This window comes from Nicotiana attenuata, chromosome 2 (assembly GCF_001879085.1).
Source record: "Nicotiana attenuata strain UT chromosome 2, NIATTr2, whole genome shotgun sequence".
Taxonomy (NCBI): Eukaryota; Viridiplantae; Streptophyta; class Magnoliopsida; order Solanales; family Solanaceae; genus Nicotiana; species Nicotiana attenuata.
The window spans coordinates 33523527-33542521 of NC_031990.1; the positions used below are offsets into that span (position 1 = coordinate 33523527).

At 43.1% G+C, this 18995-nt stretch overlaps 1 protein-coding gene across 1 annotated transcript; it reads right to left on the reverse strand.

Annotated features, from left to right (window-relative positions):
* Positions 1551-5002, reverse strand: LOC109218245 (RNA-directed DNA polymerase homolog). The gene is made up of 2 exons (XM_019382603.1): positions 4550-5002; positions 1551-1610 (listed from the first exon to the last, which is right to left on the reverse strand). The coding sequence occupies exons 1-2, from the start codon at positions 5000-5002 to the stop codon at positions 1551-1553; spliced, it is 513 nt and encodes a 170-aa protein (XP_019238148.1).

Below are 18995 nucleotides of genomic sequence, written 5' to 3' on the forward strand. Positions count from 1 at the left end.
AAGTAAACACATAATAACCGCCCCTCAGGCACAGTAACAACGGAATCAGCCCCTCGGGCAATGTCACAGAACAATACCAGCCCCTCGGGCTATATCTCATATCATAATGGGTATCCGCGCTCACTGGGGGTGTACAGACTCCGGGAGGGGCCCCTTACGGCCCAAGCGCATAATCAAGCCATCTCGTGGCATCATAAACAGGCTCTCGGCCTCATATAAATCTCAAGCCACCTCATGGCGTACAATCTCAGGCCCTTGGCCTCATTATCATAATCAATGAATCACTGCTGCGGCGTGCAGCCCGACCCAAATGTATTCCTCACAACACAGGCCCTCGGCCTTACTCAGTCAGAATCTCATAAGCCCCTCGGGCCACAGTAAAATATGAAGCTCAGCTCAAATACCTTTGAAAATATCATTTAATGTGTTTAAAACAGAATAATATAGCTGAGTCTTTAAAATAGTAAAACATAGTATGACTGAGCACTAGTATGAAATCAATCAGTGAGGAAAATATCATTTAAAAATCCCCTAAGGGTTCAAACAGCTGGCACGAAGCCCACATATGGCATTTATCCCAAAATATAATAATATTAAACAATTAACTATCAAATACGCAGTAAAATAATCATTCGGGATGGACTAAGTCACAATACCCAACGGTGCTCTACCCTATGCTCGTCATCTAGCGTGTAAGTCACCTCAACATAGCCGTACGCTGTGAAATTTCGAGGTTTCACACCCTCAGGACAGCATTTAAAATCATTACTCACCTCAATCCGGCCCGAAATCTAGCTTGCAATGCCTTTGCCCTTCGAAACAACTTCTGAGTGCTCCAAATCTACCAAGTTCAGATTTTTATTATTAAATTATGCTAAACGAATGAATTCCAATTGAAAAATATCGATTTTAAGCACAAAATACGAAATCAGTCAAAACCGACCCCCGGGCCCGCGTCCCGGATATACCAAAATGTTCTTCATCATCTCATGAGTCCGTACATATAAAGAACTCGAAAATCGTAGTTCGTTTGACCCCTCAAATCATCCCTAGAAGGTCTCATAATCTCAAGCCCTAACTCCACCTTTTCTACTGATTTTCAGGAATTAAACACTGATATTTCGTTCCTTAATCACAAATAATTGAGTTTTAGGGTCCAAAATCCTTACCTCAATGAAGAACAATGATTTCCTCTCTTCAAAATCGCCTCAAAGCTCTTTTTCCCGTTCAAAAAATGGTGTAAAAGGGTTCAAAGTCGCGGAACAGGTCTTTAAAACATTCAGCACAAATACTCAGCTCCCAAAAATTACTCTATGCGAACGCGTGAAATACCATGCGAACGCGATGCTCAGACCTTTTATACTACGCGGTCGCGGACCAACTACCGCGTTCGCAAAGAACAATCTCCAAGCCAACACCCCTGGTCCACTTACTCTTCGCGAACGCGACCTTCACTACGCGTTCGCGATCAACAACTTCCTCACCTCTATGCGATCGCAACCCAACCTCCGCGAACGCGAAGAACAACTGGACCTCCCCCTCAAAACCCTCTACGCGATCGCGAGAGTCCCTACGCGATCGCGAAGAGAAATCTTCTGCAACAGCTCAACCTGCAATTTCTGCAACTCCAAACTTCATGAAATGGTCCGGTTGACCATCCGAAACTCACTCGAGGTCTCCGGGACCTCAACCAAAGGCACCAACATATCCTAAAACCTTATTCAAACTTGTACCGATCTTCAAAACACCTCAAACAACATCAAATCAACCAAAACACAATTCGAATTCAAGTCTAAGTTTCTAAAATCTTCCGAACTCCGCTTTTGATCAAAAACCCGACCAAACCACATCCGAATGACTTGAAATTTTACACACACATCCCAAATGACACAACGAAGCTACTGCAACTCTCGGAATTCCATTCCGACCCCTATATCAAAATCTCACCTATCAACCGAAAAACGCCAAAAACTCAATTTCGCCAATTCAAGCCTAAATCTACTCCGGACCTCCAAAACACATTCCTATCACACTCCTAAGTCCCAAATCATCTCCCGAAGCTATTCGAACCATCGGAACTCACATCCGAGCCCTCTAACGCATAAGTCAACATCCGGTTGACTTTTCTAACTTAAGCCTTCTTAAAAGAGACTAAGTGTCTCAAACCTTCTCAAAACCTTTCCGAACCCGAGCCAACCAACCCGATCACATTTAAAACCAATAATTAAGGAAAATAGAAGCAGAAATGGGGAAAATGCAGCGGTAACTCATGAGACGACTGACCGGGTCATCACATCCTCCCCAACTTAAACAAATGTTCGTCCTCGAACGAGTCAAGAAACATACCTGAAGCCTCAAACAGGTGAGGATATCTGCTCCGCATCTCCCGCTCGGTCTCCCAGGTAGCCTCCTCCACGAGCCGACCTCTCCACTGCACTTTCACCGAAGCTATATCTTTTGACCTCAACTTTCGAACCTGACGCTCCAAAATAGCTGCTGGTTCCACATCATAAGTAAAATCACCCTCCAACTGAACCGTGCTGTAATCCAGAACATGAGACGGATCTCTAATATACTTCCGGAGCATAGAAACATGGAATACTGGGTGCACACCTGACAGGCTGGGTGGCAAGGCAAGCTTATAAGCCACCTTCCCAATCCTCCGAAGTACCTCAAAAGGTCCAATGAACCGTGGACTTAATTTACCCTTCTTTCCAAACCTCATAACACCCTTTATGGGTGAAACCTTCAACAGAACCTTCTCACCAACCATATAGGACACATCACGAACCTTCCTGTCAGCATAGCTCTTTTGTCTCGACTGCGCTGTACGAAGTCTCTCCTGAATCACCTTCAACTTGTCTAAATCATCCTGTACCAAATCTGTACCCAATAGCCTGGCCTCGCCCGACTCAAACCAACCTACAGGAGACCTGCACCGTCTCCCATACAAAGCTTCATATGGAGCCATCTGAATACTTGACTGGTAGCTGTTATTATAAGAAAATTCCGCGAGCGGTAGGAACTGATCCCATGACCCTCCGAAATCAATAACACAAGCGCGTAACATATCCTCCAATATCTGAATAGTGCGCTCGGATTGTCCGTCCGTCTGAGGGTGAAAAGTTGTGCTCAACTCAACCTGAGTACCTAACTCTCGTTGTACAGACTTCCAAAACTGTGAAGTAAACTGAGTGCCCCGATCTGAAATGATGGAAACTGGGACACCATGCAACCGAACAATCTCCTGGATATATATCTCTGCCAACTGCTCTGAAGAATAAGTAGTGCAGATAGGTCTGAAGTGCGCGGACTTGGTCAGCCGATCCACAATCACCGAAATAGCATTGAACTTCTTCAAAGTCCGTGGGAGCCCAACTACAAAGTCCATAGTGATCCGCTCCCACTTCCACTCTGGAATATCCATCCGCTGAAGCAAGCAACCCGGCCTCTGATGCTCATATTTCACCTGCTAACAATTGAGACACCGAGCTACAAATCCCACAATGTCTTTCTTCATTCTTCTCCACCAATAATGTTGTCTCAGATCCTGATACATCTTCGCGGCTCCTGGATGAATAGAATACCGCGAGCTATGGGCCTCCTCCAGAATCAACTCCCGAAGCCCATCTACATTGGGCGCACATATCCGGCCCTGCATCCTCAACACCCTATCATCACCGATAGTCACATCTCTGGCCTCATCATGCTGAACTCTGTCCTTAAGGACAAGCAAATGTGGGTCGTCATATTGGCGCTCTCTGATGCGCTCATATAGGGAAGACCGAGAAATCACACTAGCCAATACCCTACTGGGCTCCGAAATATCCAACCTCACGAACCGATTAGCCAAAGCCTAAACATCAACTGCAAGAGGTCTCTCCCCAATTGGAATATACGCCAAACTTCCTATACTCACCGCCTTTTGGCTCAAAGCGTCGACCACTACATTGGCCTTCCCCAGGTGATATAATATAGTAATGTCATAATCCTTAAGTAACTCCAACCATCTCTGTTGCCTCAGATTGAGATCTTTCTGCTTGAACAAGTGCTGGAGGCTACGATGATCAGTATACACCTCACAAGACACACCATACAGATAATGCCTCCAAATCTTCAACGCATGAACAATGGCAGCCAACTCCAGATCGTGAACAGGGTAGTTCTTCTCATGAGGCTTCAACTGACGAGAAGCATAAGCAATAACTCTACCCTCCTGCATCAAAACACACCCAATACCAACTCTCGAAGCATCACAATATACGGTATAAGAACCTGAAGCTGATGGCAATACTAGCACTGGAGCTGTGGTCAAGGCAGTCTTGAGCTTCTGGAAGCTCTCCTCACACTCATCAGACCACTGAAATGAAACACCCTTCTGAGTCAACTTGGTCAAGGGCGATGCAATAGACGAGAATCCCTGAACAAACAGGCGATAATAACCCGCCAAACCAAGAAAACTGCGAATCTCTGTAGATGAGGACGGTCTGGGCCAACTCTGAACCGCCTCTATCTTCTTCGGGTCCACCTGAATACCCTCACTGGACACCACGTGCCCCAAGAAAGCCATTGAACTGAGCCAGGACTCACATTTGGTGAACTTTGCATAAAGCTTCTCCTCTCTCAATCTCTGCAACACCATTCTCAAATGCTCCGCGTGCTCCTCCTGACTACGCGAGTACACCAGAATATCATCGATGAAGACTATGACAAACGAGTCGAGATACGGCCGGAACACACTGTTCATCAAGTGCATGAACGCTGCTGGGGCATTGGTCAGCCCGAAAGACATCACCAAGAACTCATAATGACCATATCGGGTCCTGAAAGTTGTCTTAAGAATGTCTGAGTCCCTGATCTTCAACTGGTGATAACCTGAGCGGAGATCAATCTTAGAAAATACTCTCGCTCCCTGAAGCTGGTCAAACAAATCATCGATACGAGGCAAAGGATACTTGTTTTTAGTTGCCACCTTGTTCAACTGCCTGTAATCAATGCACATTCTCATCGTGCCATCCTTCTTCTTTACAAAGAGAACCGGCGCACCCCACGGTGACACACTAGGACGAATGAACCCCTTATCCAAAAGTTCCTGAAGCTGCTCCTTTAACTCTTTCAGCTCCGCTGGTGCCATACGATATGGTGGAACAGAAATGGGCTGAGTGCCCGACACCGGTCAATACCAAAATCTATATCCCTATCCGGTGGCAAAACCGGCAGGTCTGCAGGAAATACGTCGGGAAAATCCCTCACAACTGGAACAGAATTAATACTGGGAGTCTCTGCACCGACATCCCTCACAAAAGCTAGATATGAAAGACAACCTTTCCCAACCATACGCTGGGCCTTTAAGAAAGAAATCACTCTGCTGGGAACATAATCGGTCGAACCTCGCCACTCAATCCGTGGCACACCAGGCATAGCCAAAGTCACTGTCTTGGCATGACAGTCCAGAATAGCCCGGCATGGAGATAACCAGTCCATGCCCAAAATAACATCGAAGTCCACCATACATAACAATAACAGATCCACTCGGGTCTCTAGACCCCCAATAGTCACAACACACGACCGGTACACACGGTCTACCATAACAGTATCGCCCACGGCGTAGAAACATGAACAGAAGAAACAAGGGTCTCGCAGGGCATATCCAGATAATGGGTAAAATAAGACGACACATAAGAGAAAGTAGAGTCAGGGTCAAATAACACAGAAGCATCCCTGCGGCAGACTGAGATAATACTTGTAATCACCGCATCTGAAGCAATCGCATCAGGACTAGCTGGAAGTGCATAGAACGGGCCTAACCACCACCGGATCAACCTCCCCCTCTGGGGCAGCCCCTAGATGACTGTCCTCCACCCCTAGCTAGCTGGGTGGGTGGTGAAGTGGCTGGGGTTGAGGCTGATGGCTGACCCCTCTGCTGAGATGAACCCCCAAGACGACGAGGACACTTCCTCCACATGTAACCCATCTCTCCACACTCATAGCAACTCCTGGGTGCTGGAGACGGGGACTGATGGGAAACCCTAGCACCGTAATGACTAGCAGACGCACCTGGCATAGAAGAATCCTGAACTGATGGAGCATGGGACGAACCCTGGGCTGGAAGTGCACTGAGTGAGGAATGACCCTGCTGAGAACCGTGTGAACCCTGGCCTGACGATACCCCACGATAACCTGGGCGAGCTGACTGAGCATGCCTGAACTGACGGCCTCTGTCGTGCTGATACTGGCCCCTCGGAGGAGCGCCCCCATAACTACCATGACCTCGAGGCCTCTTGGCCTCACTCTCCTCGCGCTCCTTGCGACGAACTGACTCAATATCACGTGCAATATCCAGAACCTCCTCAAACATAGCACCTGACACTCTCTCCCTAGTCATGAGAACCCGAAGCTGGTAGGTGAGACCATCAACAAACCTCCTGATCCTCTCTCTCTCCATAGCAACCAGCCAAATAGCATGCCGAGCTAACTCTGAGAACCTCATCTCGTACTGAGTAACAGTCATCTCCCCCTGTCATAACTGCTCGAGCTGCCTGCGCAGCTCCTTCCTACGGGACTGTGGGACATACTTCTCCAAAAATAGAGCGAAGAACTGCTGCCAAGTCAGAGGTGCCGAACCAACAGGCCTACGCCTCTCATATGCCTCCCACCAAGTGAAGGCAGCTCCGGTAAACTGAAAGGTCATGAATGCAACCCCGCTGGTCTCCAGAATACCCGCAGTGCAAAGAATCCTCTGATAACTATCTAAGAAACCCCCGGCATCCTCGCCCTTTGCACCACTGAAAGTAGGAGGCTGGAGCCTGCCAAACCTCTCCAATCTATATTGCTCGTCCTCCGGCATAACAGGAGCTGCATAACCCTGAGCAGCTGCCACCGGCTGGGCTAGTAGTGCCTCTGGTGTTTGCACTCCCTGAACCACCGGATCGGGTGTGCGGGCGGCGGGAGTCTAGGAGCCTTCCCCTGCCTGAGAAGTGGCTGCGGCAGTAGAAACCGCGACCACCTGAGAAAGGCTGGTATATACTGTCAATATCTGAGCCAAAGTCCCCTGAAGACCCGGAATCACAATGGGCACAACTGGTGCCTGAGCTGGTGCTGCTGGAGCGTCCACCACTGGGACCTAACCCTGAACTGGGGCGGCTGGTGGGTCTGCAGGTGCTGTCCCAGCTGCTGTGGGGGTTGTACCTCTACCCCTACCCCGGCCTCAACCACGTCCTCGGCCTCTCGTGGCTCCCGCTGGTGGTACTGGTGGTCGTTCATCCTGACCGGTAGCGCGTTTCCTCACCATCTGTGAGAGAATAGAATAACACAAGTTTAGTACTCAGATCAACAATTTCGCACGACAAGAATTTCAAGAATATGGAATTTTTCTTAAGGTTCTGCAGCGTCTCGAGGATAAATACAAACATCTCCGTACCGATCCGCGAGACTCTACTAAACCTGTTCATGACTTGTGAGACCTATGTAACCTAGGCTCTGATACTAACTTATCACGACCCTAAACCCAACCAGGTCGTGATGGCGCCTCTCGTGAAGACAAGGCCAGCCGACACTTTTCCAATTCATTCTAAACAATTAATAAGAATAAAAACTAGTCTTTAATCAGAAATAAAATCCCAAAATAAGCATTTTACAGTATAATTTGCGGAAAATAAAAACCAACACAGCCCGACATCGGGGTGTCACCAGTCATGAGAATTAGAACAATACTAGAAGTCTGAAGTCTAATCCACTAATACATAACTGAATCAAAAATAACTAAGATAGAGGGAGAATGCACTGGGCTGCAAATCGCCAAGCAGCTACCTAGTAAATCTCCGAAGATCTGCTGGAACTATCAACCCTCAGGAGCAGGACCTGTAGCGCCCGAATTTGCACACAGGGGTGCAGAGAGTAAAATGAGTAATCCAACTCAGTGAGTAATAAAAATAAATGAAGACTGAGCGATATAAAATCACGTAAGGCACAACATTAAGCTAAAAGAGGCATAACAAAATCAATAAATATAATTAAATAGTGAAATCTCGTAAACACCTTTTTAAGTAGTCAACAATATATAGGAAAAACAACTAGAAGAGATAAACACATAAGAACTGCCCCTCAGGCTCAGTGACAACAATAGAATCAGCCCCTAGGGCAATATCATAGAACAATACCAGCCCCTCAGGCTATATCTCATATCACAATGGGTACCCGCGCTCACTGGGGGTGTACAGATTCCGGGAGGGGCCCCTTACGGCCCAAGCACAATATCAAGCCATCTCGTGGCATAATCAATAGGCTCTCGGCCTTATATCAACAAGCAACCTCGTGGCGCAATATCTCAGGCCCTCGGCCTCATTAGTATAATCAGTATATCACTGCTGCGGTGCGCAGCCCGACCCAAAATATCCTCACAGCACAGGCCCTCGGCTTTACTCAGTCGGAATCTCATAAGCCCCTCGGGCAATAGTAAAATATGAAGCTCAGCTCAAATATCTTTGAAAATATCATTTTATGTGTTTAAAACGGAATAACATGGTTGAATTCTAAAAATAGTGAAAATGTAGTATGACTAAGCACCAGTATGAAATCAAACAGTGTGGAAAATATCATTTAAAATCCCCTAAGGGTTCAAAGAGTTGGCACGAAGCCCACATATGACATTTAGCCCAAAATATAATAATATTAAACAATTAACTGTCAAAATATGCAGTAAAATAGTCATTCAGGATGGACTAAGTCACAATCCCCAACGGTGCACGACCCCACGCTCGTCATCTAGGTGTGTCTCACCTCAACATAGCCGAACGCTGTGAAATTCCGGGGTTTCACACCCTTAGGACAGCATTTAAAATCATCACTCACCTCAATCCGGCCCGAAATCTAGCTTGCAATGCCTTTGCCCTTTGAATCGATCTCCGGATGCTCCGAATCTACCAAAATCAGAACGTAACCATTAATTTATGCTAATGGGACGAAGCCCACTCGAAAATAATCGAAAAACATCACAAAATCCGAAATTACCAAAATCCGACCCCCGGACCCACGTCTCGAAATTCGATAAAATTAACATCATTAGATTCCTTATCTCCCCACGAGTTCATACATATAAAAAGTTCCAAAATCCGACCACAAATGGTCTTCCAAAACCTCAATCAAAGGCCTAAGTTTCTAAGCCCTAGTTTCTCAACTTTTCCTTTAATTACAGCTCTAATCCATGCATTAACACCATAAAAACGAGTTTTGATAATCCAAAACCTTACCTCAATGATGTCTCCTTGATTTCTCTCTTCATAATCGCTCAAAGCTCCAAAATTTGTGTTAAAAAGTGAGAAAACCTTCTGAAAATCGCGAAGGAACTAACTTATATTTCTGTCCAGACATTTCCGCATCTGCGGTCCAATTACCGCTTCTGCGGTACCGCATTTGCGGCCAATGAACCGCTTCTGCGGTTCTTCACTTAACCGGCCCTTTCCGCATCTGCGATGGGCTTCTCGCACCTACTCCTTCGCAGATGCAACCACACAACCGCTTCTGCGGTCCCATCCAAATGCACCTCTAGCCGCTTCTGTGGTCCCTCTTTCACATATGCGGCACCGCACATGCGGTCCCCAATCCGCAGGTGCAAAATTACCAGAAGCAGCACAATCTGCAGCTGCAACAATTCCTCAAACTCCCCGTCAACCATCCGAAATCACCCCGAGGCCCCCGGGACCTCAACCAAAAGCAAAATCATATCGCATAACCTTATTCAAACTGGTACCAATATTCAAAACACTTCAAACAACATCAAAATCACCAAAACTCATCGAATTCAAGCCTAAGGTTCTAAATTCTTCTGCATTCCTCTTTTGACCAAAAAACCAACCAAACCACGTCCAAATGACCTGAAATTTTGTACACACATCCCAAATGACATTACGAAGCTACTGCAACTTCCGGAATTCCATTCCGACCCCTATATCAAAATCTCACCTATCAACTGGGAAACGCCAAAAACTCAATTTCGCCAATTCAAGTCTAAATCTACTCCGGACCTCCAAAACACATTCCGATCACACTCCTAAGTCCCAAATCATCTCCCGAAGCTATCCGAACCATCGAAACACACATCCGAGCCCTCTAACATATAAGTCAACATACGATTGACTTTTTCAACTTAAGCCTTCTTAAAAGAGACTAAGTGTCTCAAACCTTCTCAAAACCTGTCCGAACCGAGCCAACCAACCCGATCACGTATAAAACCGATAATTAAAGCAAATAGAAGCAGAAATGGGGAAAACGGAGCAGTAACTCATGAGATGACCGGCCGGGTCGTCACCTTATTTTAACGCATGATGGCGCAATGTATATATCCTAATACCCGTGTGTAAACGAGGTTGTAGGAGAGAGTTTTGCAAATCTCGTTGAACACATTATTATTTCTATTGGTCCATAATTACCATAGGTCAAATGATAGGAAGTCTGTCACGACCCAAAATCCTTCCGAAGGAGTCGTGATGGCACCTAGTCTTTAAGATTAGGTAAGCCTAACACGTACCGAGTTGATAACAGGTTCTATTAAATAGTTATTACACATGAACCGAAAATTTCTAAATAAACCAATAGTCTCAACATGATACAATATCCCAAAACCGATAGTACAAGTCATAAGTCTTTCTAAGAGTAACTATATATAATGAATACATCATTGTTCTGGAATAATAGAAAACAATGGAAATAAATACAACAGAAGGTGACTTTGGAGCCTGTGAACGTCCAACATGTGTACCTTGAAGTCTCCAGCCGCACAAGCATGAGTCTCAAAACCAACTCGATCCGAAGTACCTGGTTCTGCACAAAAATGTGCAGAAGTGTAACATGAGTACACCACAGTGCTACCTAGTAAGTATCAAGCCTAACCTCGGTAGAGTAGTGGCGAGGCCAGGTCAAGACACCTATCGAAACCTGTGCAAGATATGACATAAAGCTAACAAGGAAAGAATATCAATATAATGCTAATAGCAAAAAGAATTCATATTACAAACAATAGTAAAGATAAGGGAAACACGAATGGCAACGAGAAATAAGCACATAACTAAGCAACAACATAGTCGGGGTACGAATGAAGTATAAATGTATTCAAATAGGGAAAACGATGTCAACTCAACCAATCAAATCATACATAATACAGGAATTTCCACAACCCCACTTCTCGTAAGCTCATATCATAAATCACAACTTCCAAACCTTTAACACACACATGGCACCTTGTGCCCACATTTTCCATATCACTTCGCACGGCAAAATTCACGTGCTACTTGATACATATTATCTGAGTCCAATGCTAATTAGGATGTTCAATAGATTTATTTATATACCGTAAAGTAGAATTACAACTTCTGAACCAAGTAGGAAATCAATGAGAAAAATGAGTTTATTTCAAAAATTATTTGGGCAAAAAAAATAATATTTTCAAATAGAATAAAGCACCGGATAAGCTACTGAATTTAATATAGAATTTATTAAATTAAAACATAATAACAATCCCTTTTTAAGTAAAGTAAAAGCATCAGACAAGGTAAGGAGATTAAGTTGATAAATCAATTAAAGTGAACTATGACGTCTATTAAAAAAGTAAGGTATCGAATGAAACGACGAGTTTTAACTTAAGAGTCACATATGGTAAGCATGTTATTAATCAATTTATTTAAAATCGTTGTCTTCCTAACATCTCAACAGGGTATGAGATAATGACTCAGCGTAGCAAATTCATCTTGAAAATCAATTCACCAAAATAATAGTAATAGGAAAAGAAAATAGGAAAAGACGGAAAAACGGTAAACTAATGAAACAACTCAATCCTCGAAAATCGGTAAAAACCTGAAATACCAATCCTCAAAGCCTTGTACGAAAGAACCGAAGCCAACACAATACAACAAGGAATACAAACGCATAAACTGTTGCGGTGCACAACCCGATCTCTCCGTACACTACCATCCACCCTCATTCCACCAGGTAATTATCAATAACAATAATAAATAAATTTATGTTGCGGCGCGCAACCCGATCCTACCATACAATGAGAGTCCATATCATAATTCACCCTTATTCCACCATTTCAATCCACCCTTATTTCACATGTTGCGGCGTGCAACCTGATTCCCCGTACAATATCAAGATCACAATACAAGTATCCTCCCTTATTTCACCATATCAATTCTCCCTTATTTAACCTGTTACGGCGTGCAACCCGATCTATCTTACAATAATTTAAATCAACAGAAACAATGCAATAACTCAATTTGCAAGAATTTCTACAATCAAGGGTATGAGTACAGGGCAACAAAAGAACCACGTAAAAATCAAAGGAATTCAACAAATTTTTATAAAAATGATAGGAAAAGTAAGGCACGTGATAACTAAATGTGCAAGCACAACAATTAGGACATGTAGCATATAAGCACAGAGTCATAAAAGAAACTCAAAAATTAAGGGATCACAAGACAATAATGAAGGCAACATCTTCAACTAAAGTATATCAATGCAAAATATCATGTGAGAGGAAGAACAAGTGCCAACAACGTCGATTAAAGCATATAAGAGTAGATTCACAATGAAGGATATCACATTTTATGTCAATTAAATTAAAGGAATGTAAAGTGTATAGACAATTGAAACCGGTCAATTGAAGTCGTGTACCCACTCGTAACCCCGTGTACACGTCTCAGTCTAGCCAAAGACGACTTGAATACATCACACAATGCAAGAGAAATCAATTTAAGTTAACAAAGCTATGATCTTTATACAATTTCTAAAAAGTCAACCACGTGCCCGCCCGGTCTAAACCCGGGCCCAAGGGTAGGTCTTGACTACCCATGGCCCCACGAGTCCATATATGTGTTTTGTTTTCAAATTCGAGTTCAATTCGACTCTCAAATTCCAAATTTTTATTTTTTAAAACTTTGACAAATTCCCCAAATTTTCCCCTTAGATTCTTATGAATTTGATGTTGAATCTAATGTATAATCATAACATATAATTGAAAATTGATTAGAGGTACTTACCCAATGGTTTGGTATGAAAATCCTTCCACAAAATTGCCTCCCATCGAGGCTAGGGTTCAAAATATATCAAAATGAAGCTAAATCTCGGAATACTCAGCTATATGCAGGCTGCAGACGTCGCATTTGAGACATAGTGTTCCCAAATGCGGAAAAAGAATCACAAAAGCGACCCCTGACAGACCATACGAAGATTGCATTTGCGATAAAACCTTCGCAAATGCGAAGCAACAGTAGCCGCAAAAGGGGCAGCCTAGAGTCCTAAATGCGACTCTAGTATCGCATTTGCGATTGAAGCCAAATCCTCCCCTGGTTCGCAAATGCAAGAAAATACTCGCAAAACCGGTGGTCGCATTTGAGACATGCTCATCGCAATTGCGATGGCACCAGTACCATCACACACAATTCTTAACAAAATACTCCAAAACTCACCCGAGCCCCCGAGGCTCCAAACCAAACATCCACACAAGTCTAAAAATATAACACGAACTCGCTCGCATGATCAAAATACCAAAATAACCTCTAGAAAACATGAATCGAATGCCAAAACGCATGGAAATTACAATGAACTTCAAGAACTTCTAGATTCGCAGCCAAACTCCGAACCATATCAAACCAACTCCAAATGACACCGAATTTTTCAGGCAAGTTCCATATAACGAAACAAAACTATTCCAAGTCACGAAACTAAAATCCAAACCTGATAGCCTTAAAGTCAAATGATGGTCAAACCTAGGAAAATTCTAAACATTTAAATTGTCAACTTCTGCCAAATGATGTTGAAACCCTCTAAAAATATCCAAAAGCAATTCTGAGCATATGCCCAAGTCCAAAATCACCATCCGGACCTACCGGAACCGTCGAAACTCCGATCTAAGGTCAAATACTCAAAAGTCAAACCATGGTCAATTCTTTCAACTTCGAGCATCTCAAATGAGAGCCACTCCCTAAAATCATTTCCGAACCACTCAAAAACCTGAGCCGATAATGCACGCAAGTCATAATACACCATGTTAAGCTACTCTTGACCTCAAACTGCCGAACCTGACATAATTGCTCAAAACGACCAGTCGAGTCGTTATATCCTTCCCCACTTTAATATATGTTCGTCCTCGAACGTGCCAGGAGTCGTTCCACGGCTATCAAATCACTGCATGAGCTCACTATACATACTCCCGGGGGTGATTCCAAGGCACCCCAATCCATGTAGGCCTGGCAATGCAACTTAACTAAAGATTTCACTTCATCGTTAGTCCATAACCTTAGGACAGAACCCAACCCTCAACATCATAAACTCATCATAGGACCGAAATCTCGCATCAATACACTGTATAAACCTTAACAAGCTTAATCGAGCCGTAATTCAAACCCAGGGTACAACCACATGATGTTCCACACAACTCAAATGCACGTAGTAATAACTTCCGACCACCATGGATGTCCAATAACAATCTTGGCACCGGTAATACACTTCACATCGAATAAAAATTTATTCCGGACCTGCGCAACGCTGTCCATGATAAAGAAACATACAGAAACTCATAACCGCCCATCAAATCAACAAGTCAAGAAGCTCTCTCGTCTGTATACCAAGCAAGCAGCCCAACTGACGACTCATCACAGAACCACACATATTCTCACACAACACGATTCATACACAAAACCAGCAATAACTCAGTTATGCAGCACAAATAGAAGGAAAGCAAGGTACGATGACTATCTAACAATTACGACAGATATAACAACAAAAGTACAGTTTCGTTAACTCATCCCACAATGCGGAAACAAAATACCAAATAACATAAAGAAAGGGTATCCCACATAACATTTGCTGCGGCGTGCATCCCGACCCAAATATATCAATCCACATAGGGATACCCATCGAGCCAAAGTGCTGGGGTTCACTGATCACATGAATGCTGTTATCAAGTACAATAGAGTGCACAAGTATAACTATGGGAAAATGAATAGAAATAATACAACATGGAGGAAAGCAAGCACAACTAAGGTGGAATGAGCAAATCAACATCACGAGGGTCATCTTGCCCACATTGCCATAAAGCCTGAACAGAATTACAACATCCGTGGAGAATAACCATACAACCTCACAGCACATCATCGCATAAGAGAGAGGCACATAACATAGGCCAGGGGCACAAATAATATCTATTCTACCCAGTAACATAACCGTGATAACAACTTCATAAGAGTACCCAAACCTGATCTAATATAAAATACACACTCTCATTGGGCTTTCAAATTGCCCCCAAATCAAATCCTGATCATTCCCAAACAGGTAAATATCCTTCCAAAAGTCCATAGCAACCTATTGATAATTTATGCCATAAGTTATCCCATTCTCAATATTTCTTCACAATCCGCAAACAAGAAATAGTCTGCATATGAGGACATCCAGCCCCAAAACCCCATGAATACCCGAATTTCCATACCCGATCTCAACTACGCTACTCAAATGGCTGATACATCACTCACACCCCATCATCTACGAAAACACCCATATAGATTTTCTGTTCCGCGTAACAAAACTTGAATCTCAGAAGCCTCAAAACCCGGTAATCACCATACCACTAGCCACGCATCCGCAAACCAAAACACAAGGTGCCTTCCTAAAATACACGCTCTTCACATATGATATCCAATAATGCCAACATTTTATTAACTCTTATATCCAACCAAGAGAAAACCATAATGTACAACATATTTCTTATGCTCGTAGCAGGCAGTCGACTCAAGCCGTGGCCGACACCATCGAGGACTCTCCGAGACCCGCCCTCACGCAACTAAGCCATCGGGACCGTATCTCCCCAACTCAACCAATTTACACAAACTGTCCAACCCAAGAATACTACCACAAACCCCGGTAGAGAATTTCCATCCAAAAAAGACCAATTACTTCCATTGCTATGCTAACCCAACACCACCGAGCTGACCCATTTCTTTGGATACTCCTCGGCTTTCCTGTGGGATAACACTTCTTACTATCGCTACGTAACGATCCCCACCAAAGCTCAATGCAGAAAATCTTAGCAAGAACCACGTAGCCCAGAAGCTCATAAACCACCATATTTCCTCTGAAGCACCCCATAATAGCGCAACCAAGATACCCACGAAGAATAAACCTTCTCTGAATCTGAAGTTGTATCACTGACCCCTTTGATACAGAAATGTAGATTCATTAATGATACAGAAACACCGTATGCCCAACATCATCCCATTCTAATCTCATATCTTAATCATATACAAATTTTGGGGAACCTTTCAATACCATATACATACACCTCAGGCCAAAGCTGACACCTTACCCTACAAGATGCTCATCGATAGTGGACTCCGGCCCCCACTTGGCAGAAGCCAGAGGATACAACATCCGATGATCCACAAACTCGTGCCAGTCAAACTCGCTTCCTCCAGTGCCTCGAATGATAATATCTACCTTTCATTGAGTAAAAATCCCGTACGAACCACAAAGTCTCTAATACCACAAACTATCCTCATATCAACATCCACCTCGTGACCCTACCACGATGGCAAAAACTAGTTAACCAATTAAACCTTCCCAAGATCGTACTTATCAACTAGACGTTAGAATCCATTGCACCCCTATGTGAACAACTGAATAGTATCTCAATACCTCTGCATCCTCAGTCTGGATGGCACGTTGAGATAATGTTTGAGTATCCCTGACTCCCTCGTAGCCCATCCGTAGCATCATGAACTGATGATGGATAGCTGATACAGAGAGAGCAATATCGTACACGAGTGGATGGAAAGTGACGATTGCAAAACATCACTTAAAATTATGCTCGCTAATCAAATATAGTATAGTATAATATCGTATCCATATGGATTAGAGTTAAATAGTATTTTCGTAGTTTCTAGCTTGATTGCTATCCAAGATGATCAATAGTTGGGATTTATGTTATTATTACTAAAATTAACTAAGAATCTAAGCTATTGACTAGTGACTACCGAAACAAGGAATAAGCAAAGAATGATATCAATGGGAGAAGATAGGGTTTTGATAGGATAGGTGCAAGATAACTGTCTGGGATTTAACTCTTGATAATTCACTTCTAATGTTCAAGTGACTCTTTCGAATTCACTCAATTATTAGTGTCACGATCCAAAATCTACTAAAGGTCGAGATGGCGCCTAACACCGCCGTCAGGCAATCCAACGGTGATTGATCAACTAAATTACTCTTTTTATTACTTTTGAAATCATAATTTCCATTAATTAAATAGTATGAAATAAAATTTACTGGATAAAATGATAATAATCACGTGAACTACCATACTAAACATCCAGTAGAAATCCCCAAAATCCGGTGTTACAGGTGCATGTGTATCAACTAGGAAATATAATAAAATACAACATCTGTCAGGAATACAAGTTAGACAGGAGAATATAAATAACGCCGATGGAGACTCTGTATACTACGGATCATAATATAGGATACAACTCACCGTAATGTCCCCGTAATAGCTGTGCATCTGCACCCAAAAGACCACTAGAAATGTAAATCTGCACAATAAGCGCAGAAGTGTAGTATGAGTATGTAAATCATTTCGTACCCAGTAAGTATCTAACCTAACCCCGGAGAAGTAGTGACGAGGGATTGACATAGACACTTACTAGTGATCCAATAAATCAAATGCAGTAGGAAGTAAACAGATGTGAGGCAGAGTTAAACAAACGAAATAAACAAGCATAAATACGTGGTACAATCCTCCTCTTAACAATAAACTCAAGCTCTCAATTAGCAGTTACCTCCTTAACCGGAGTGTATATACAATGGACCTCACCAAATAGGTCATCATAATTCAAATTAGGAAAACTCACAGATACATTGGCTTCTTGTCAAATATTACGCACGATTCCATAAGAGTATTTTATAAAAATATCGAGGTGTACGGCCCAATCCCATTATACTGTGTGCACTGCCGAGGGTCGAACGACACGAACCGTAGTTTCATCTATTATACTGCGGGCCGACGACCCGCTCCCATGAGAGTATGGCACATAATCTTGCTGAGGCGAACGACCCGATCCCATTAGAATAAGAAAATTTAATGGTTCCTTGACCCCACTCACGAATAAACGTGTGAGTTATAAATTTTAAGGAAAACCCTTCGATGAATACACATAGCGTGGGAGAAATTCATAAGAAGAGCACAATTATTCTGCATGTAATCATGAAGCTCGTCAAATCTCTAGAATAACAAGTCTATCACTCTACGAAAGTCTAGCCTCAAGTCGTAATGTAAAATAAAGAAATTTAATAGGCAAGGGAGAACTTAAATAGTACAATTATAGCATGGCGGGAACCTAAGTCTACCCGGACATAACATGAATCTGGCTACGTACGGACTCTCATCACCTCGTGCATACGTAGCTCCCGCAACAAGTAGCACATATCAATTACATCACCTAGGGGTAGTTTTTCCCTCACAAGGTTAGACAAAAGACTTACCTCGCTCCGAAGTTCCATAACCGGCTCCAACGCCACTCTAACACCTCAAACCGATGCTCGTCTCTCCAAAACTAGTCAAACAATGTGCAAACCAATAAAAATATACTATAATACTCATAATAAATCAATTCATAATAATTCTCAACTCCGCTCGAAAGGTCAATAAAGTCAATGCTCGGGCCCATTGCCTGGATTCCCAAACTTTTCAAAGATAAACATTACCCATAACATTACGAACTCAAATATATGACCTCGGATTGGAATTTTTATGATTTGGTTAGCTCCATTAGGTGATTTGGGACTTAGGAGCGTGAACGGAATGTGTTTTGGAGTTCCGGAGTAGATTTAGGCTTGAATTGGCGAAATTGGAATTTTGGCGATTTTCGGTTGATTGGTGAGATTTTGATATAGGGGTCGCAATGGAATTCCGGAAGTTGGAGTAGGTCTGTTGTGTCATTTGTGACATGTGTGCA